Raw genomic sequence first — 20,470 nt, forward strand, 5'->3', positions numbered from 1 at the left:
AGTAAAGATTTGCTTCTTTTTCTTTGGACTTTGCATCTTTTAGCTAACTTTGGAATCTCTCTTTCCAAAATAGGAAAAAAACCTCAATGAGATTTAAGAGAATAGTCTTCCTATTTGAAGACTAAAGCATTAATTCTTTTCCACAGTAAAATTACAGTCTTATGTGGCTCTCTTAGGTCTGGTTATGCTTACAATAAAGGCAAATTATAGTCCCATTTTTCAGCTAATTTGCTCATCCTACTCACTTGCTCTAAGAGGCAGAATGACAACTAATCCCCATCCAGGAGTTTTTCTGATCTCTGTGGCTCCCACTTTTCCAGTTTGACTCCTGCTCCTGCCTCACTGAGAGCAATACACAGGAAAGCAATCTCTATGGCCTCCTCTGACCAGAATATGGTCAGTCCTAAGGAGTTTGTCTATTCCCTCCACTCCCACCTCAAAATTTGAATGCAGCATTTGTACTACGTTCCTGAGCGCAGAATCTTATTTACTGCAATTCTGTGCACCACTGCAGCATTTATTTTTGTAAGGATTTAATATATAAACACAAAGTGAAGTGATAGAAACAATTTTTGACCTCCCACTAAAACAGTGCATTTCTTCTAAAAATTCTGCAAAGATCCACAGTTCCTATTCCCACAGACTCATCCATGTCATTCTACCCTGACCTTCTGCTTCAGTATGTTTTCAACACCTTTAAAATACAGATCTTGCTATAACAAATTCCTTGTTTCCCAAAGACTAAGTCAAAATCAGACACAAAGAAAATAATCAAAATATGAAATTAGTAATACAGAGTGTAATTAAATAGTTTTTGGTTTATTACTCTGTATTTCAAGGATCTAGAAGTTTATAATCTCTTCTGCTCTATTCTGATTTCTCCCTACAAACACATTCATTTGTATATTGTAGATCTTCCATATGGCTTAATAGGAGGAGACCAATCATTAATAGTAAGAAATGTAAGTGGAGAACAATTATAAAGTGGTTTATTCTAGGGTTCAGCAAACTTTATTAATACTTTCATTAGAAAAAGTTGCAAATCAGTGGTATTTAGTTTTCAGTTGAGGGACTAACTCCAGCTGTGATGCTCTTTCCTTAGGCTAAGTTCAGCTTCTCACTCCAACATAGTGCTGTTCTGACCTGAAAAGGTTTAGAAAGGCAGCCTCCGTGGTTCTCCTACCCTCTCACTCCAACTCAGAGTCTCCCTTCTCTCTCCACCTGGGCTGTCTATTCAGCTTCCCCTTGGGTCTCGCCTTATATTCTCCTCTTCCGCTGCAACAGGGCAAGAGCTTTGTTGACAAAGCTGCTGCAGGAGCTGCTGCAATGCAGAAAACCACCTAGGTTGCACAACAGCTCCCTCTGCATATTGGCTTTCAGAGACATTTCCTCACTTCTAAACAACATGTTCTATCCATCTCTGGACATTACATCAAATGAGTATAACAGAATCAGAAATGGGGACACAAAAAACACAACCTCATGCCATATATTGAGTAGCAAGGCTGTAAATTCAATTATGATCAAATATGTCTGAACACCCATCATTAACTATTGTCTCCTTCTTAGTCTTTCAGCTTCCTCCTTGGGTTTGCCTACTGCAGCTTCACAGTAACACAATTCACTGAGATAGGATTGTCTGCACTTCACCTCATGGAGTTTTCTTATTTGAGGTCATCTGCATAAAACTACCTAAACAAAAGTAATCTCAACAAAAATAAGATTAAAAATAGGAAATGGAATTAAAACAACAGAAATGGTTTGCTTAACATATCTCGAGTGAAAATAGACCAGGTACTTTCACCTTAGTTACCGAAGGAAAAAAAAAAAGTGATTGGCTTACATCCCCTGAAAGCAATCCCCTTTCTCAAACTATTCTAGTCCACTTGTCAGTACTTCAGTGAAGTCTTAATACCAACACTTTTTCTGTGTCCCCTGTCAAGTTAATATTATATCCTAGTTTTCTGAAATCAAAGAGATTCAAAAACTATTCATAAAATCGTATAATTTTCCACCTTCTAGGCAACAGTCCTCGAGAAAATAAAACCCTTTAATGATTGACCACCTTTCAAAGGCTTATCAACCTAGCTCAAACACTGCTTTTCACAGGCCACCTTGGCTGGCCGGTTTCAGTCGGGTCACTTGATAAATCCCTCAAGCAGGCTGAGGGTGGGAATTGTTTTGGGTTGGATCTCCCCACCCCCCAACATGAACTATATAGTTTGGGCAGGGTCCCTAGGCCTTCTGTCACAATGCTAAACACGCAAACCAGAGGAAACATGCAAAAGAACAATCTACCAAAATGATCTGGACATAAACAAATAGTGAGCTGCATACAACAATATATTATTCAATAATAAAGTTAGGAGTTATGTTCTGAGGGACGGGCAATAAACCAGCAGGGCTCTGGAGGATTGAAGCCCATGTGATGACAGAACTAGAAACAATAACTAGTAGATAAAAGCCCATGCTGTCGAATGAGTGTAGCAGTTTGGCCAAGTAATCCACCATCCATGCAGTTGCCTGTATACAACCAATGGAAGTGTAGCATGCAAATTAATAGCAGAGTAAGTGTGCTAACTTAATGAGTTACCTCCAATACACAGTGGTTCAGGGCTTTTGGCATGGTACAGATACATGTCTTACCGTAGCTGTACACCACATGGGTGTAATTTGTAAAGTTAAAATGGTTGAGAACTTAAAAACTGGACTGTATCCCAGTGATAATTGAATCTGGTGATATTCTAAATAATCAGAGTTCTCAACCACACTTGTAGCTATTTTCATCACTTCACACTTACTCAGACATTCTAGGCTTCAGAGTAACACACAAACGGAATGACAATCCTGGAATCTTATTATATAGATAAGCACTAAGGCCTTGATCCTGCAGAGACTTGCACATACCCTTCACTTTACACACTGTGGGCTTGGCTACATTTGCGAGTTACAGCGCAATAAAGAAGCCCCGTGCGCACTAGCTCACTCCCCGTCCACACTGCCAAGGCCCATAGAGCGCTCTGACTCCACAGCTACAGAGATGCTGGTACTCCATCTCGGCGAGTGGAATAACGTTTGCGGCGCCCCCATTGGAGCGCCACGGCGCCAGTAAGGACGCCCTGGGCCTATAGTGCACTCTGATCAGCCTCCAGAAGTGTCCCACAATGCCTGTGCTAGCCACTCTGGTCATCACTTTGAACTCTACTGCCCTGCCCTCAGGTGACCAACCATCAGACCTGCCCTTTAAATTCTCTGGAATTTTGAAAATCCCCTTCCTGTTTGCTCAGCCAGGCTATCAGCAAATCTTTCCAGGTGACCATGCCTCCACGTGCCAGGCGAGCCCCAGCATGGAGCAATGGTGAGTTGCTGGGCCTCATCAGTGTTTGGGGGGAGGAAGCTGTCCTGTCCCAGCTGCACTTCAGCCGTAGGAATTACGATACCTTCGGGCAGATATCAAGGGACATGATGGAAAGGGGCCATGACCGGGACACACAGCAGTGCAGAATTAAAGTGAAGGAGCTGAGGAATGCAGACCTCAAAGCCCACAAGGCAAACCACCGCTCCGGTGCTGCCACCGCGACCTGCCATTTCTACAAAGAGATGGACGCGTTACTTGGGGGCGACCCCACCTCCACTCCGGGGACCACCATGGACACTTCAGAGCCCAGTCTAACAAGGCAGGAGGAGGAGCAAAGCAGGAGCGAGGGTGCTGAGGCAGAGGAAGACACCCCAGAATCGCTAGATGCATGCAGCCAGGAGCGGTTCTCAAGCCAGGAGGAAGGTAGCCAGTTGCAGCAGCCAGTGCTTGGGGAAGGACAAACACCAGAGGAGGTTTCCTATAAGCGGCTTTTATTTTGGGAAGAAAGTTATTCGGTGTGGGGTCTTGGAGCAAGGAGGGTTAGGGCTGCATGCACGCCTAGATGCGGAATAGTGTGTTGATGTGCTCTCTCATAGCGCGGTAATCGGCCTCAGGGATCTCTTCAAAGATCTCATCCAGAACTTGGGTAATACGCTTGCACAGGTTTCTCAGGAGAGCCACTATGGTCCTTGTCCCAGTCAGGCTAACTTGTCCGTGCCACTGTGCCGTGAGGGGCGGGGGGACCATTGCTGCACACAGGCAAGCTGCATATGGGCCAGGATGGAAGCCGCATTGCAGTAGAAGACCCTCCCTTGCTTCCCAGGTCACCCTCAGCAGCGGACAGACTGTCAGTGTGGACAGACTGCAGCACTTTCCCTACTGCGCTCTCCAAAGGTGGGTTTAACTCACAGCGCTCTACATCTGCAAGTGTAGCCCAGGCCCTGTGAGTAGTTCCCTTTAAATGAATGAAACACAATGGGGTATTAGAGAATACAGTAAGGAGCACTATAGAAAATCCTAAAATTAAACAGATTAGAGGATCCATCATATGACTATTATGCCCTCCACTCAAGGATCTAAAAGTACCTTATAGTAATTAAGCCTTACAAAAATCACTGAAATTATCATTATTTTAGAGATGGGGAAATTTAGACAGAAACATTAAAATGACTTGCCCAAGGTTACAAGAACTCTGTGACAAAGCCAGAAACATATAATTATTATCTTTCAGCTCCTGGTCTCATTTCTACATCCTATTTTGGATTTGTCACCTTTAAATTATTTATCTATGAGTATATTATATCACTTTTTAGAGTAGGTAACAAAAATCGGGACTTATTATCTCTGGTAATTATTTAACATAAACCAGTACTGTAACATTCTAAGTTAATCATCTGAACAGTAGAACTGCTAACCTCTGCTTGCACAGAACATCTTAATTCCATAAAGCCTGAAAAAACAAAAACAGACAATGCAGTATCTTAAATGAAAGTGTTTCCTACCTGATCAAATTGAAGATCTTCACCTCTCTGAAGAGATCTTGACAAGAGCTTTTCCTAGAAACAGAATAAAAATCATCAGAAAGTACGAACCATGCAATTAGCTATAAACAAAGCACTGCAACAAGCAAAACAAGCAAATGTGATATAACATAGGTGTAAAAAGCAGGAATCAACCTACTTTATGAAAATGTAAAGAGGCATAGATCAGTCTCAATTCCAGCTACATTGTCCAGCTGGAAAAATTTTTGAAGATGTGAACTGAACATAGAAAAGATCAGACATGAACAAGCTAGTTTAGTGGCTTAGTTGTCGCACTATATGCTGTCAATCACAAAACCTGGAATTTCTGAATTCCAGAAGATGTCTAGGTCTCATTCCTCAGCAGGGGCTTAAAAAGATCATCATGCTGCTCCACCTGAATAGCTGGAGATGAGTGACAAACGGACTTCTATGAAAATCCCATCCAGCCCTCCTAGACACAGCATATTCATGATCATGGGAGAAAGATATAGGGAGAAAGGAAGTCATAAGAGGGGAAACAATAAGGCCTTCGTGAAAGTGGAAGCTCAATCCAATCCCCATCTATTTTTTTGCCCCTCACTTTTCCTACTGTAAAAGAGAGAGAGAAATTGATGTACAATAAAATTAAGATACCGGTTATAAGTACGATTACATTTGAGATAGCCTTGTAGAGGAAAAATGCAATATTAATAGCAAACAAAAGTTACAAGTTTGTATCAGTACCTCATGACTATCAATCATTATAAAATATACTGGGTTGAGCATATATATTCAAGGTAAAATGATGAAATAAATATTAAAATATTAAAAGAAAAAAAATGTTCAGAAACTAGAACAAAAGTACCCATTTAAAATACTTCTGAGTATGACACTATTGTGTTTGATTTATGATCGTCAAGATTACCCAAACTCATGTTATCAAAAATACAATTTTAAGGCTCTTCCCATGAGGCCAAGCCAAGAAAGAAACAGACACAAATTCCTTAGTCCCACATTATTATGTGGGCCATGATCTACTAGTTAGGTAGGGTTGCCAACCATCTAATCACAGAAACCCAAAAACCCTTGCCCCCCCCACCCCACCCCTACCCTGCCCACTCCATCCCCCTTCCCTCCGTCGCTCACTCTCCCCTACCCTCATTCATTTCCACCGGGCTGGGGCAGGGGGTTGGGGTGCGGGAGGGAGTGCAGGCTCTGGGCTATGAGGTGGGACTAATGGGTTCGGAGAGGGCTCCGGGCTGTGCCTGGGGCAGGGGATTGGAGTGCAGGAGGGGGTTCGGGGTGCAGGCTCTGGGAGGGAGTTTGGGTGTGGGAGGAGGCTCAGGGGGTTGGGGTGCTGGAGGGGGTGAGGTATTTGCGGGCTATGACTGCGTGGCGCTTACCTCAGGCGGCTCCCTGAAGCATCCGGCATGTCTGGCTCCTAGGCTTAGGAGTGGCCAAGACAGCTCTGTGAGCTGCCCCTGCATGCAGGCACTGTCCCCGTAGCTCCCATTGGCCATGGTTCCCAGCCAATGGAAGCTGCAGAGTCGGCACTCGGGGTGGGGGCAGCACGCAGTGACGCCCTGGCTGCCCCTGCGCCTAGGAGCCACAGGGACGTGCCTGTCACTTCCGGGAGCCATGCGGAGCCAGGGCAGGTAGGAAGCCTGCCTTAGTCCCACTGCACCACTGACCGGACTTTTAGCGGCCTATTAAAATCTCCCAGATTGGTTTCAGTAGCCACTGGGAGATCCAGGAGACTCCCGGCCAATCCGGGAGGGTTGGCAACCCCTATAGTTAATACTCTAAACCAATTTACCAAGGGTTTTTGTGAATTCTCCATCACTGACAATTTGACATGAAGATGTGATGTTTTTCTAAAAAATATGCTCTAGGCATTACCACAAGTTCTGTGGCATGTGTTAGATGATCACAATGGTCCCTTCAGGCCCTGAAATCTATAAATACAAACATATTTTCAATCGAATTTGGAGTCAAAACATCTTGGCGGTGGCACTTTAAGATGCTGGAAATTAACTCCAGGCAATGAACATGTTTATCATGGATGCTCCCCAAACATTTGTCCCTGGCTATAAACATTTATTCTAGAGCTCAGTCTAGGGTAAACAACAAATATTCATAACCTGGAACAAATGCTTGGGGAGGGTTCACACTAGCCTTTACACACATTCATTACCTTGAGCTACCTGGCCACTGCAGAAGTCACGGAATCCATGACTTCTGTGACAGACTCGCAGCCTTAGTTATACATAGGTGTTTGATTTTCCCTTTTGCTCTTAGGCATGCAATGTTGAAGAATTTTCCACTTGATCTTTATAACAATATACACCCTGGATGCTAGATGAGAAAACATGACAAAGCAACAGAGAAGAATATATGGAAGAGTGTTAGTGTCAAAACACTTCCTTGTTTGACATCACTTCAGGTTGATCATCATCATACTGGACTGTAGCCTTCATGCCATCATGGAAGGCTCAAATCAGACTTAGGGGGTGTCAAGGCTGCTTCCCCACTTTGAACTTTAGGGTACAAATGTGGGGGCCTGCATGAAAACTTCTAAGCTTAACTACCAGTTTAGATCTGGTCCGCTGCCACCACTCCCAAAATGCTAATTCCCTTCCCTGGGTAGACTTGAGAGACTCTTCACCAATTCCCTGGTGAATACAAATCCAAACCCCTTGGATCTAAAAACAAGGAAAAAAATCAATCAGGTTCTTAAAAAGGCGGCTTTAATTAAAGAAAAAGGTAAAAATCATCTCTGTAAAATCAGGATGGAAAATAACTTTACAGGGTAATCAAACTTAAAGAGCCCAGAGGAATCCCCTCTAGCCTTAGGTTCAAAGTTACAGCAAACAGAGATAAACACTCTAGCAAAAAGGTACATTTACAAGTTGAGAAAACAAAGATAAAAACTAACACGCCTTGCCTGGCTGTTTACTTACAAGTTTGAAATATGAGAGACTTGTTCAGAAAGATTTGGAGAGCCTGGATTGATGTCTGGTCCCTCTCAGTCCCAAGAGCGAACAACCCCCAAAACAAAGAGCACAAACAAAAGCCTTCCCCCCACCAAGATTTGAAAGTATCTTGTCTCCTTATTGGTCCTTTGGGTCAGATGTCAGCCAGGTTACCTGAACTTCTTAACCCTTTACAGGTAAAAGGATTTTGGAGTCTCTGGCCAGGAGGGATTTTATAGTATTGTACACAGGAGGGCTGTTACCCTTCCCTTTATAGTTATGACAGGGAGATTGCAGGGTAACCAATTCTCTCTCGCAATTGGAATTGGCTCTTTCTGCTGACAAAGTCAAAAGCCTTTGTAAGATCTACAAAGGCCACAGATCGGTTTTTCCTTGTTCTTGATACTTTTCTTGCAATTGCCTTAGTGCAAAGACCATGTTGATAGTCGATCTACTGACATGGAAGCTGCACTAACTCTGGATATACATGTTCAGCAAGAATTTGCAGTCTATTGAGAATGATCCATGCAAATGCCTTGCCATCAACACAAAAAAGAGATTCCTCTGTAATTGTTGCAATCTCTCATCTCCTTTGTTTGTATACACTTATGATGTTGCATCCTCTGTGTCTTTTGGTGCCTCTCCTTCCCTTTAGCAGGCAAGCAAGACATTGTGCAGATGTTTAAGTACAACCTGTCCTCCTTGTTTCAGTACTTCAGCTGTTAAGAGAACTTCTTTTTGCCGATGATACAGTGTTTTTCACACAAAGTGACAAGGAGCTCCAGCAACTTTGCAATAGTTTTGCATTAGCCTGCGATGAATCTGGAGTAACAATCAGTCTAAAGACAACAATGATTTTGACACTAGATGTTTTGACGGCACCAGAAGTTTTAATAGTTAGCACCATGCTAGAAGTTGTGCATAAATTCTGCTATCTGGAATCAACTGTATCGGAAAACAGCAGCAGGAACTATGAATATAGACACTAGAGATGTAATTCAGATCCAAAGACTGGGGGGGGTGACAGTTAGCTCACTGAGCAGGCAAGTTCAGCCTCTTCACCTCTCCTTTTCCAAACATGTCATCAGTGCCCCACTACATACCATTTATACCACACATTTACATCCACTAAACAATACTAGAATAATGTAAAACAAAATTATATACAACAAAGTATTTATGTCCTCCTTATATGCCAGGGGTTGTATGTTCCCCCTTGTATCCTCCCCATTCCAGGGACTCAGTGTCCCCTCGTCCATACTAGCCCTCACGCCCCAGGACCCACTGCCCTCTCTTCCATAATCCCCCAGGTTCAGAACCTGTACCACCACTTCACCTCCGAATGCCAGAAGTCCTACATCTCTTCAAATCCCCACTCCCATATTTCCCTGGGCCAGGAACTTATGTCTGGCCTACTGCCACTACTTGAAAAGAATTTGATTATGCTAAATAAACTAAACACTTCCTACATGAATTTTCATGAATTTCAGAAAGTATAATTAACATAGTAGTTACAATATCAAGCATTTGGCTTTCCTGTCACCTGTATTATTGTGTTTATTGAATGGAATAGCTGCATGCTACACACCTACTCTTACATGGATTATTTTCAATTTTAGAATAAAAATAGTGAAAATGCCTCTAAGGGCTTGTCTGGGTTTAAGCTGCAGCTTTTTTTGATGCATGTCAGGTAATGCACAACACCCAAGCCTAACTAATAGTGGGCACAAGGGATGGTGCATCCTCTTTTAATGTGCATCAGTGTGTATGTAGGGCGGTAGCTTGCTGCTTACTAACAGCTTGGCATTCTCAAAGGATAGTCCATGATCCTTTGCTTTGCTGCTGAATAGTGTGCATTCTGGGACTTTTCTCAGTGTGCATTGCGGGATGCATAGCAGAAGCCAGGCAAGTTCAAGTTTTTTAAAAATTCCATGTTTCCTCATCTCTGCCCCATGTTTCCCCTTTCTTGGCAGGTCAGTGTCATTTTTTAAATGCTCTCAGACAGCATGAACTCAACAGTGACCTATAGTACTACGCTAGTAACCTGAAATATTCAGAAGCTGCTTGGGCTGTATTTTGGCATTCAAAGCCAGATGAATTTGGCTTTGGACTTCATCCCCCATATCAAGCAGACGATTTGGTGACAGCAGCAGCAGGAGCTTCAGTGGCAGAGGAAGCAGGATGAGGACAAGGAAGAAGAGGAGGACATTGAGCAACTAACAGGTAAGGACAGATGAAAGAAGGGGAAAGGAAAACAGTTAAATGGGCATGTGCTCTCTGTGGCGTGGGCCTAACACCAATCAATAACCAGGACTTCAGCAGGAGACAGAAACTGACTGTCCAGCCAGAGCAGCCATCATTTTGGAAACATGTACGGGGGCAGAGGAGGGCTGAACAAACAGCATGGCCTAAAGGAGGCAGGGGAGCCTCAGCTTCAGAAAAGCTCCTAACTCACATCCACCTACAAACGGCTGTGACCATGGGGCACCCGGAATAGAAGGCAGCATAGCAGTATAGCACAATGATAAATTGTAAAATAAATAAATAAATAAATAAATAAAAGGTTCTCACTTTCTTGTAACTATTGTTCTTTGAGACGTGTTGCTCACATCCATTCCAATCAGGTGTGTGTGTGCCGCATGCACAGTCGTAGGAAAGTTTTTCCCTTAGTAGCACCCAGTGGGTCGGCAATGGAGCCCCCTGAAGTGGCACCTTCGTGGCGCTCAATATATAACCATGCCAACCCGGAGCCTCCTCACTTCCTTCTTGACAGTTACTCCAACAGCAGAGAAGGAGGATAGGTTTGGAATGAATATGAGCAACACATCTCGAAGAACAACAGTTACAAGAAGGTGAGTAACTGTTTTTTCTTCAAGTGATTGCTCATGTTGATTCCAATTAGGTGACTCTCAAGCCTTACCTAGGTGGTGGGGTCAGAGTTTTGGAATCGCAAATTGGAGCACCGCTCTGCCGAAAGCTGCATCATCTCTGGCATGCTGGACGATAGCGTAATGAGAGGTGAACGTATGCACCGAGGACCAAGTTGCTGCCCTGCAGACTTCTTGGATCGGGACCTGGGCCAGGAATGCCGCTGATGAGGCCTCTGCCCTTGTGGAGTGTGCCGTAAGTGCCGGGGCTGGTGTCTCGGCCAGCTCGTAGCACAAGCGGATGCAGGATGTGATCCAGGAAGATATTCTTTGAGATGAGACTGGTAGCTCTTTCATGTAGTCAGCCACCGCTATAAACAACTGGTTCAATTTCCTGAATGGCTTGGAGAGTTCAATATAGAAGGCTAACGCTCGAACATCCAAGGAGTGCAGACTCTGCTCATGGATACTGGTATGAGGTTTTGGATAAAAACCAGGCAGGAATATGTGTTGGGCTGGGATGGAAATGTGATTCCATCATAGGCAGAAAGGCCAGGTGAGGTCTGAGCTGCACCTTGTCCTTGTGGAAAACTGTACAAGATGGGTTTGAGGTAAGGGCCTTTAACTCAGACACCCTTCTTGCTGATGTAATGGCAATTAGGAAGGCTACCTTCCACGATAGGTAGAGAAGGGAGCAAGTCGCCAGCAGCTCAAATGGGTGCCTCGTTAAATTGGAGACTACCAAATTAAGGTCCCGTACTGGAACAGGCTGTCTAATCTGGGTAGGTAGCCATCCAACCCTTAAGGAACCGTCCAAACATGGGATTGGCAAAGACGGAGCGTCCAGAGACTCTGGGGTGGAAAGCTGTAGTGGTGTACAGGTTGACCTGGGAAAAACCCCACCTCTGGAAAATGGGGTGGACGACTGGATGGATGGACCACTCGTGGCTGTGTAAGGACCTGCTGAAGTGGTCCACCAGTATGTTCTGGACTTCTGGCAGATATAATCCTTCCAGTGAATGGAGTGGGCTATACAGAATTCCCAGAGCTGAGAGCCTCCTGACAGAGGGGCAAAGACTAGGTTCCACCCTGCTTGTTGATGTAGAACATTGCACTGGTGTTGTCCATCGTGACTGCCATGTGCTGGCCTTGCAGACAAGACTAAAAGGCCTGGCATGCGAGTCGCACCACTCTGAGCTCCTTGATATTGATATGGAGAGAGAGAGCTCATCCTGTGACCAGAGGCCCTGCGTTCAGAGATCTCCCAGATGTGCGCCCCAACCTAGAGCTGATGCATCCGTAACTAGAAACAAGGACAGCTGAGGGCTGTTGAAGGGAACTCCTTCGCAGACTATTCAAGCATTGAGCCATTACTGGAGTGACTCTAGCATCTGCTGTGGCACCGTGACCACTAGTCCCAGGCTGGCACAATATATCAAAGTGAGCCACGTCTGTAAAGACCTGAGTCTCAGCCTGGTGTGTCAGACCATGTACGTGAAGGCCGTCATGTGACCGAGGAGACTGAGGCAATTCCTTACTGTAGTGGTCGGGTACTGTCTCATGCATCAAATGATGCTTGCCATGGCTTGGAATTGGGACTCCATCAAGCTTGCTCTTGCCTGGACCGAGTCCAACACTATTCTAATAAATTCTGTCCTCTGGCTCGGATACAAGGTGGACTTGTTCATGTTGAGGAGGAGACCCAGTCTCTTGAACGTGGATGTGGGTAGACAGACCTGCAACTCCACCTATTCTCTGGTGTGCCCCCTGAGCAGCCAATCGTTGAGGTAAGGGTATACCTGCACCTGCCTCCTTCAGAGGAAGGCTGCTATCACCAACATGCACTTGGTGAACACTCGTGGGGCTGACAACAGTCCGAAGGGAAGGACCGTGAACTGAATGTTTTTGGTCGATCATGAACCTTAAGAAGCATCTGTGTGCAGGGCGAATTGCTATGTGAAAGTATGCGTCTTTCATGTCGAGGATGGCGAATCAGTCTCCTGGATCCAGAGAAGGGGTAATGGTAATGAGAGAAACCATGCGGAACTTCAACTTCAGCATGAACTTGTTGAGTCCTCGCAGGTCTAGAATGGGTCTGAGACACCTTTTGGCTTTGGGGATTAGGAAGTAACAGGAATAGAGCCGTGGGGTCAGAAGCCCATAGCCCAGCTCTGGGGCTTCTGCAGCACAGAAGTGAGGGTGGTACTTCTGCGCTACCTGTGGAGGTGGGCCTGATGCAGGTTGCAGTCTAAGTGCTGCCTCCTTAAGGAACTGCTTCAATCTAAAGTTCTGCTCCTCCTTGGTTTGGGGCAAAAGCCCTTACAAATCCTGCACTTTTCTGACTGATGTGCTTCCCCCAAACACTTTAAACAAGCGTCATGAGGGTTGCCCATTGGCATGGGCTTGTTGCAGGACTTGAACCCCTGGGACTTACGCATGTAAGTCCCCCAAGGAGAATGCAGTCGGAGAACCCAACAGCTAACTAACTACTAGCTAGAACTACAATAAGTAAGAACTAAAAAAAAAAACAGTCCGAAAGAGAAGCTAGGGAAATGTGGAGAGCAAGACACCACAGTTCCAACGACCTTCACTGGCAGTAAGAAGGAACTGAGGAGACTCCGAGTTGGCAGGATCCCATATTGAGCGCCATGAAGGCCCCCCTCCAGGGGGCTCCATAGCTAAGGGAAAAACTTTCCAACTGGGCACGTGGCATGCACACACCTAACTGGAATCGATATGAGTAATCACTCAAAGAAGAATAGATAGATCCTGGCTCTCCAGGGAGTTCTCTTCATTGGCATCTTCATGCTCATCCTCCAATGAGTCTTGCTGGTTGTCTTTGTAGTGGGGGAAGAGAGCAGGAACCACAACCTTTCTGGGTTTGGTGATCATGTAGTTGTGCAAAATCCTGTCCAGCACTTCTAAAACTGGACAAGTTACATGTTTACTCTTTATTTAACACTTGTTGTCATTCTAGATCATGACCTCTGACTAGCAATGTCCACAAACAGATCTCTATCCCAAAAAGATCTCTCTGGCCACAAGAGCTTCCTGCACCGATGCTTCTCCCCAGATAGCAATAAAATCCAGGGTCCCGGTACTGCTCCAAGCAGCCTCATGTGGTATGTCATAGGACTTTGGAGTATTATTGCAGCAATTGCAGTGTACTCAAATCCAGGAGCAAACAGGCAAAATCTGGCCACATGCCAGCTTTTAAACAGGAGACAGTGCATTCAGTAAACTTGACACCAGAGCAGGGGACCCGCAAAGCAATATAGGACCACCTAATGGAGGACTAACAAGCAGCGAGCAGCAGCACTGCATGCAAACGAAGAATACGCTGAACTAACCTGATTCACTGCAAAGTCAGTTCACTTTGAAAGAGGATTCCAGAATTTGCAATAAACGTGGAGTTAGAGTGCTATAAGGCAGTGCTTCTCAAAGCCGATCCGCCGCTTGTACAAGGAAAGCCCCTGGTGGTCCGGGCCGGTTTGTTTCCCTGCCGCGTCCATAGGTTCGGCCGATCACGGCTGCCACTGGCCGCGGTTCGCCGCTCCAGGCCAATGGGGGTTGCAGGAAGGGCGGCCAGCACATCCCTCGGCCCACCCCGCTTCCCGCAGCCCCCATTGGCCTGGAGCGGCGAACCGCGGCCAGTGGCAGCCGTGATCAGCCGAACCTGCGGACACGGCAGGTAAACAAACCGGCCCGGACCGCCAGGGGCTTTCCCTGAACAAGCAGTGGACTGGCTTTGAGAAGCACTGCTATAAGGGATTGTGCCGTGTGTACACAAGCATTTTCAAACCAAATTATCTTGATTTACTCTGTTTTAACCACCCCTTACACAAGCCCTTGGTTTCCTCTAATTAACAATACATTCCAAAGTCCTAAACCCTCAGCATCAAAATGCAGCTCAAGATTAACCAGTTCTTTTGAAAACTTCAAAAACAGACTTCAAAGAGAAACTGTAGAGCTACAATTCATTTGTAAACTTAACACCATCAATTTGGGCTTGAATAGGGACTGAGAGTGGCTGGCTCACTACAAAAGCAATTTTCCCTCTCTTGGTATTGACACCTCCTCAATTATTGGGAGTGGACCACATCCACCCTGACTGAATTGGCCTTCAACTTTAGTTCTCCACTTGTAAGGTAACAAGTGCCTTCTCTTCATGTGCCAATATATATTTATGCCTGTATCTGTAATTTTCACTCCATGCATCTGAAGAAGTGGGTTTTTTTCCCACGAAAACTTATGCCCAAATAAATGTGTCAGTCTTTAAGGTGCTACAGGACTCCTCGTCAGTTCTCTTGGTTCAGGATGTAGCTTTGCCTTAAGTCAGAGCAAAAACTATAGGACTTCAGAAAGTTTAGTTCCATGGGCTTCCTTGACAACATAACACAAAACAGGTCTCCCTAGTTAAATGAATGGCAAGTCAAATGCAAATGAACTTTCTTAATGTGGAGTTAAGACTGAGACACATAAGTAGGGCCCTACCAAATTTGTGTTTCACTTTGGTCAATTTCACTTTGATCAATTTCAGGGCCACAGGGTCTTAAAATTGGTCAATTTTATGATTTCAGATGCAGGAGCGGGTGGGGGGGGAGCGGGAGAGAGGGCAGCCCCAGAGCTCGGGCAGGAGCCACGAGTGGGGGTAGGGTGATACACCCTCACTTCTGTGCTGCCTGTGGAGGTGGGCCTGATCTCCCTCCAATAACAGCCATGTGGGGGAAGGAAAAGTCTGGTCTCTCTCCAGCCCAACTGATTTTGGGGAGATCAGATTTCACGGGGAAGGACTTATTTCACGGTCTGTGACATGTTTTTCACAGCTGTGAAATTGGTAGGGCCCTACACATAAGGACGACATGTGTGCAATCACCAGCTGACACTTGCTCTGAACAAACCCCTCCAGTTTGCCAGATAAATTGCAGGGACAAACCTGAAGGCATTACAAAAGGAGGGAAGACAGAAAGGAGCATGGCAAGGAGGGGAGGGGGACCTTGTGAAGCCATCATCATCGTCAGCTGTGGATGCAAATGCAAACCTTACAATGACTGAGGGCGTCTAGTGTGGACACACTCAGTTGTCTGTGATTCTATTAATGAAACAACCGATCAAAGCACAAATGATTGAGTGTACTAATATAGACAAAGACATGGTGCAGACAAAGTCAAAGCCAACTATTCATGACACTGATGCAAAAGATGCTATTCAAGTTGTATGATGTGAGCAACAAAACATTTAAATTTTATTTTCAACATTTTAAGTAAAGTAAGAGCAGAAGTCAGCACCTTAGTGTCTCAAGTGTTAAAAGTCAAGAGATGACCACGCTTATCTAAGGCCGACAACCTATATATTAAAAACTTATTTTAAACATTGAATCATCTCTGAGATCTGAATTAGATGATTATTTTAGTGTGCCCTAATTGTAATCTCAAAACTGAGATACAATTTTAAGTATTCCTCAGCTAAGAATACAGCTGTATTTTGACATTCAAAAAGTAGTCCACTGTGCCCTCTTCTCAGTCATTTTAACACATTATTTTGTAAAATTTTAAAGAGTATGATGAACATAATATAATACAGTTACCGATTATCATAAATTTGCTTGTGGTTTATAAGATAGGAATTAAAGCTACTACCATCAAACACTGATTTATAAGGAAAAAAGTAAACTCACTTAAGGCAGACCCCACTAATTTCAGTGGGACCCACATGGTAGGACAAGTGAGAGGAGATAAAAGAGGACAGGAGAGATCCAGGGACATCTCTCTCTTCTCACATTGTTCCTTTACAATGCTGGGGGTACCCTTTCCCAGGATGAGCCTGGGATCCCCTCTCTTTCATTAATAAACATATTTGCATACCTTCTAAATCATTCTCTATTATTATTATTTCTCTTTGGAAGATAAAGTGCACAATTTTTTTATCCTTAGACAATGCAAAGCTATATACTTATCTGATTCAATTCCCCCCACCCCACCCCCCACCCATCAGGGTCTTAAAATTTGCCCCAAAAAACAATGTCTTACAAATGCAGAATATTTTTCCCCCTCACAGTTAGAATTGCTTTTAAAACTACATTTGCAATCATAATAAAGTGATACCAACATAGATTGTAATTATCTCTTTAGTATAAAATCTCTTTTTACTGCTTATCACAGAAAGGTTACAACACTATTTGTTTATTTACTCTTTTCTCCTCCTTTGCTCAAAAATAAAATATTTTTACAGAACACAAAAGCAAGACAAGACACTTTACAGAACAAGACATCTGAAGAATTTTGCACTTTAATTTTAGATGAGACTCTGAGGACATGTATCAGAGGGGTTGGATCTGTAAAAAGCGACAAAGAGTCCTGTGGCACCTTATAGACTAACAGATGTATTGGAGTGGAAGCTTCCGCTCCAATACGTCTGTTAGTCTATAAGGTGCCATAGGACTCTTTATCACTTTCTGAGGACATGGTAACTAACAGGATAATTGGGGTAAATATGCACAACAATTATAGTAATAAGCTCCTATGGTTACCCAGTTTTAACATGTGAGCATCTTGGAAGCTCTTACTGAGGAAACTGAATGAAATAAGGGGAGTGGCCTGACAATAGTAAAGTATTCTATGTATGGGGCAGTGTGATTGCCCTTTTAAAAATGAAAAAACAAAACCAACCTGACTTAAGTTATACTATAAGTCCAGAAATGAATATTAATAATAGTGGGTCAAATCCTGCAGTCTTATGTAGCTCTTACTCAGAAAAAATTCTCAGTGAAGGAATCAGAAGTTTCTAATGAGTCAGGAGTTATTAGAGGACTGCAGGATTAAGTCCACTAGTCCATTTTTCAATATTGATGCTAGTCTTACTTGTATCTTATTAAAAGCACCTTAAAAAGTGTTAAGACAGAAGTTAAGACACACAACTTCAATTTATGTAGCAGCCATTAAGGTTTCACCTGTGCAAGGTTATGCATTACTACATTTTCTAGGTAAATAGGGGAAAAATCAATAAACTCACTGCATAGTCAACATCATCTGTTTATAAGCATGAAGGTCAGCGAGATCAGTCATTAAACTGAGACTCCAGGAACCAGAAGTTAAATGCTTTTAATACAAGAGATGAAGAAACATTTACTGCATATGTATTACAAAAGGCAGCATCTGACGGGCCAGCAAATCTTCCAATCTTTGTTCAAATATCCCATACACACTGCACAGGTTGGGATTCATTCAATACCTTTTCTCAAATCAAAGTTGAAACTAGAGATTCTAATAGGCTCCCCTACAATTTGTAAGTACTTCTTTGAAAAATGACATTTGTATAGCCTAACTTACAGTCAATCTATAATGTACAAATTCTAACAATTCTGCAGAAAAGTGCAGACAACATTTTTAGTTCCCAAGTAAAGAGAAGTCAGAGCCTGCGGGCAGCAGAGGGGAAGAGAGAGACAGAATCCTTAAAATATTCAGTTTCAGAATTAAAATGGAGATTACTACAAAGCATCTTGTCTAGGGAAAGGTTACTTACTAGTAACTTTTGTTCTTTGAGGCTTGCCCTGTTTATTCCCATTGTGGGACTGGCACTGCAGACATTCAGCTTGCAGAAACTCCATCTAAACCATGTCCATTATAGCTGCATAGGGATTAGGGCTTGTCTTCACAAGCTCCTGCAATCAATGCAGTGGGTGTCGATTTAGCGGGTCTAGTGAAGACCCGTTAAATCAACAACAGAGTGCTCTCCAGTCAACCCCAGTATTCCACCTCTCGGAGAAGAGTAAGGTAAGTGGACTGGAGACAGTCTCCGGTCAACGCAGTGCAGCAAAGACTCCAGGGTAAGTCGACCTAACCTATGTGGACTCCAGCTACGTGAATAAAATAGCTGAAGTCAACATTGCTTCGGTCGACTTACCCCGGTAGTGAAGATAAGCCCTTAGCGAGGTCAGCATGAGGGAGTGCAGTTCCAACCACCTACATTTTTCAGAGCTGCAGAGTCCCATGTTTTAAGAGAACTGTGAGGAAGAAGAGAAAGTGGACAGGAAATGTGATTGCACAGCTAGCTCTCAAAGAACAGCAGTTACTGGTAAGTAAACTATCTTCATCAAGGGCACTCTTAATCTGCCCCAAACAGAAGGTGACCAAAGGAATTCTTAACTGAATAAGGACTGAAGTGTTGCCCTCCCAAACCCAGTATCCAACTGGGATATGAAGTTTAAGGAGCAGTGCTTGACAAAGAAGAAAGTCAAGGAAAGTGTGGGCCCCTTACTGAATGAAGGAGGCAACCTAGTGACAGAGGATGTGGAAAAAGCGAATGTACTCAATGCTTTTTTTGAGTCTGTCTTCACAAACAAGGTCAGCTCCCAGACTGCTGTACTGGGCAGCACAGTATGGGGAGAAGGTGACTAGCCCTCTGTGAAGAAAGAAATGGTTCGGGACCATTTAGAAAAACTGGACAAGCACAAGTCCATGGAGCCGGATGCGCTGCATCCGAGGGTGCTAAAGGGGTTGGCGGATGTTATTGCAGAGCCATTGGCCATTATCTTTGAAAACTCATGGTGATTGGGGGAGGTCCCAGATGACTGGAAAAAGGCTAATGTAGTGCCCATCTTTAAAAAAGAGAAGGAGGAGGATCTGGGGAACTACAGGCCAGTCAGCCTCACCTCAGTCCCTGGAAAAATCATGGAGCAGGTCCTCAAGGAATCAATTCTGAAGCACTTAGAGGAGAGGAAAGCGATCAGGAACAGTCAGCATGGATTCACCAAGGGCAAGTCATGCCTGACTAACCTAATTGATGAGATAACTGGGTCTGTGGATGAGGGGAAAGCAGTGGATGTGTTATTCCTTGACTTTAGCAAAGCTTTTGATATGGTCTCCCACAGTATTCTTGCCAGCAAGTTAAAGAAATATGGGCTGGATGAATGGACTATAAGGTGACTAGATCATCGGGCTCAACGGGTAGTGATCAATGGCTCCATGTCTAGTGGCAGCCAGTATCAAGCGGAGTGCCCCAAGGGTCGGTCCTGGGGCCGGTTTTGTTCAATATCTGCATTAATCTGGAGGATGGCGTGGACTGCACTCTCAGCAAGTTTGCAGATGACACTAAACTGGGAGGAGTGGTAGATACGCTGGAGGATAGGGATAGGATACAGAGGGACCTAGACAAATTAGAGGATTGGGCCAAAAGAAACCTGATGAGGTTCAACAAGGACAAGTGCAGAGTCCTGCACTTAGGACGGAAGAATCCCATTTACTGTTACAGACTAGGAACCGAATGGCTAGGAAGCAGTTCTGCAGAAAAGGACCTAGGGGTTACAGCGGACGAGAAGCTGGATATGAGTCAGCAGTGTGCCCTTGTTGCCAAGAAGGCTAACGGCATTTTGGGCTGTATAAGTAGGGGCATTGCCAGCAGATTGAGGGATGTGATCATTCCCCTCTATTCAACATTGGTAAGGCCTCATCTGAAGTACTGTGTCCAGTTTTGGACCCCACATTATAAAAAAGATGTGGAAAAATTGGAAAGAGTCCAGTGGACGGCAACAAAAATTATTAGGGAGCTGGAGCACATGACTTATGAGGAGAGGCTGAGGGAACTGGGATTATTTAGTCTGCAGAAGAGAAGAATGAGGGGGGATTTGATAGCTGCTTTCAACTACCTGAAAGGGGGTTCCAAAGAGGATGGATCTAGACTGTTCTCAGTGGTACCAGATGACAGAACAAGGAGTAATCATCTCAAGTTGCAGTGGGGGAGGTTTAGGTTGGATATTAGGAAAAACTTTTTCAC

General features: G+C 44.3%; 1 protein-coding gene across 15 annotated transcripts in view; it reads right to left on the minus strand.

The window, feature by feature from the left end:
- The window catches only part of FRYL (FRY like transcription coactivator), a 397,117-nt gene that overhangs the window by 217,038 nt on the left and 159,609 nt on the right, over window positions 1-20,470 (minus strand). For 14 of the 15 annotated variants that reach the window (XR_008445036.1, XR_008445037.1, XM_054029368.1 and 11 more), the window contains one exon: window positions 4,861-4,914. The exons of the other annotated variant lie outside the window; for it this stretch is intronic. Coding sequence is in view for 12 of the 14 variants with exons in the window: in XM_054029368.1 (XP_053885343.1) it covers window positions 4,861-4,914 (54 nt within the window). In the remaining 2 variants the exon portion in view is untranslated. The remainder of the gene's footprint in view (window positions 1-4,860; window positions 4,915-20,470) is intronic. 15 annotated transcript variants of the gene reach the window in all.

The sequence above is a fragment of the Malaclemys terrapin genome, chromosome 5 (genome assembly GCF_027887155.1).
Source record: "Malaclemys terrapin pileata isolate rMalTer1 chromosome 5, rMalTer1.hap1, whole genome shotgun sequence".
Classification (NCBI taxonomy): domain Eukaryota; kingdom Metazoa; phylum Chordata; order Testudines; family Emydidae; genus Malaclemys; species Malaclemys terrapin.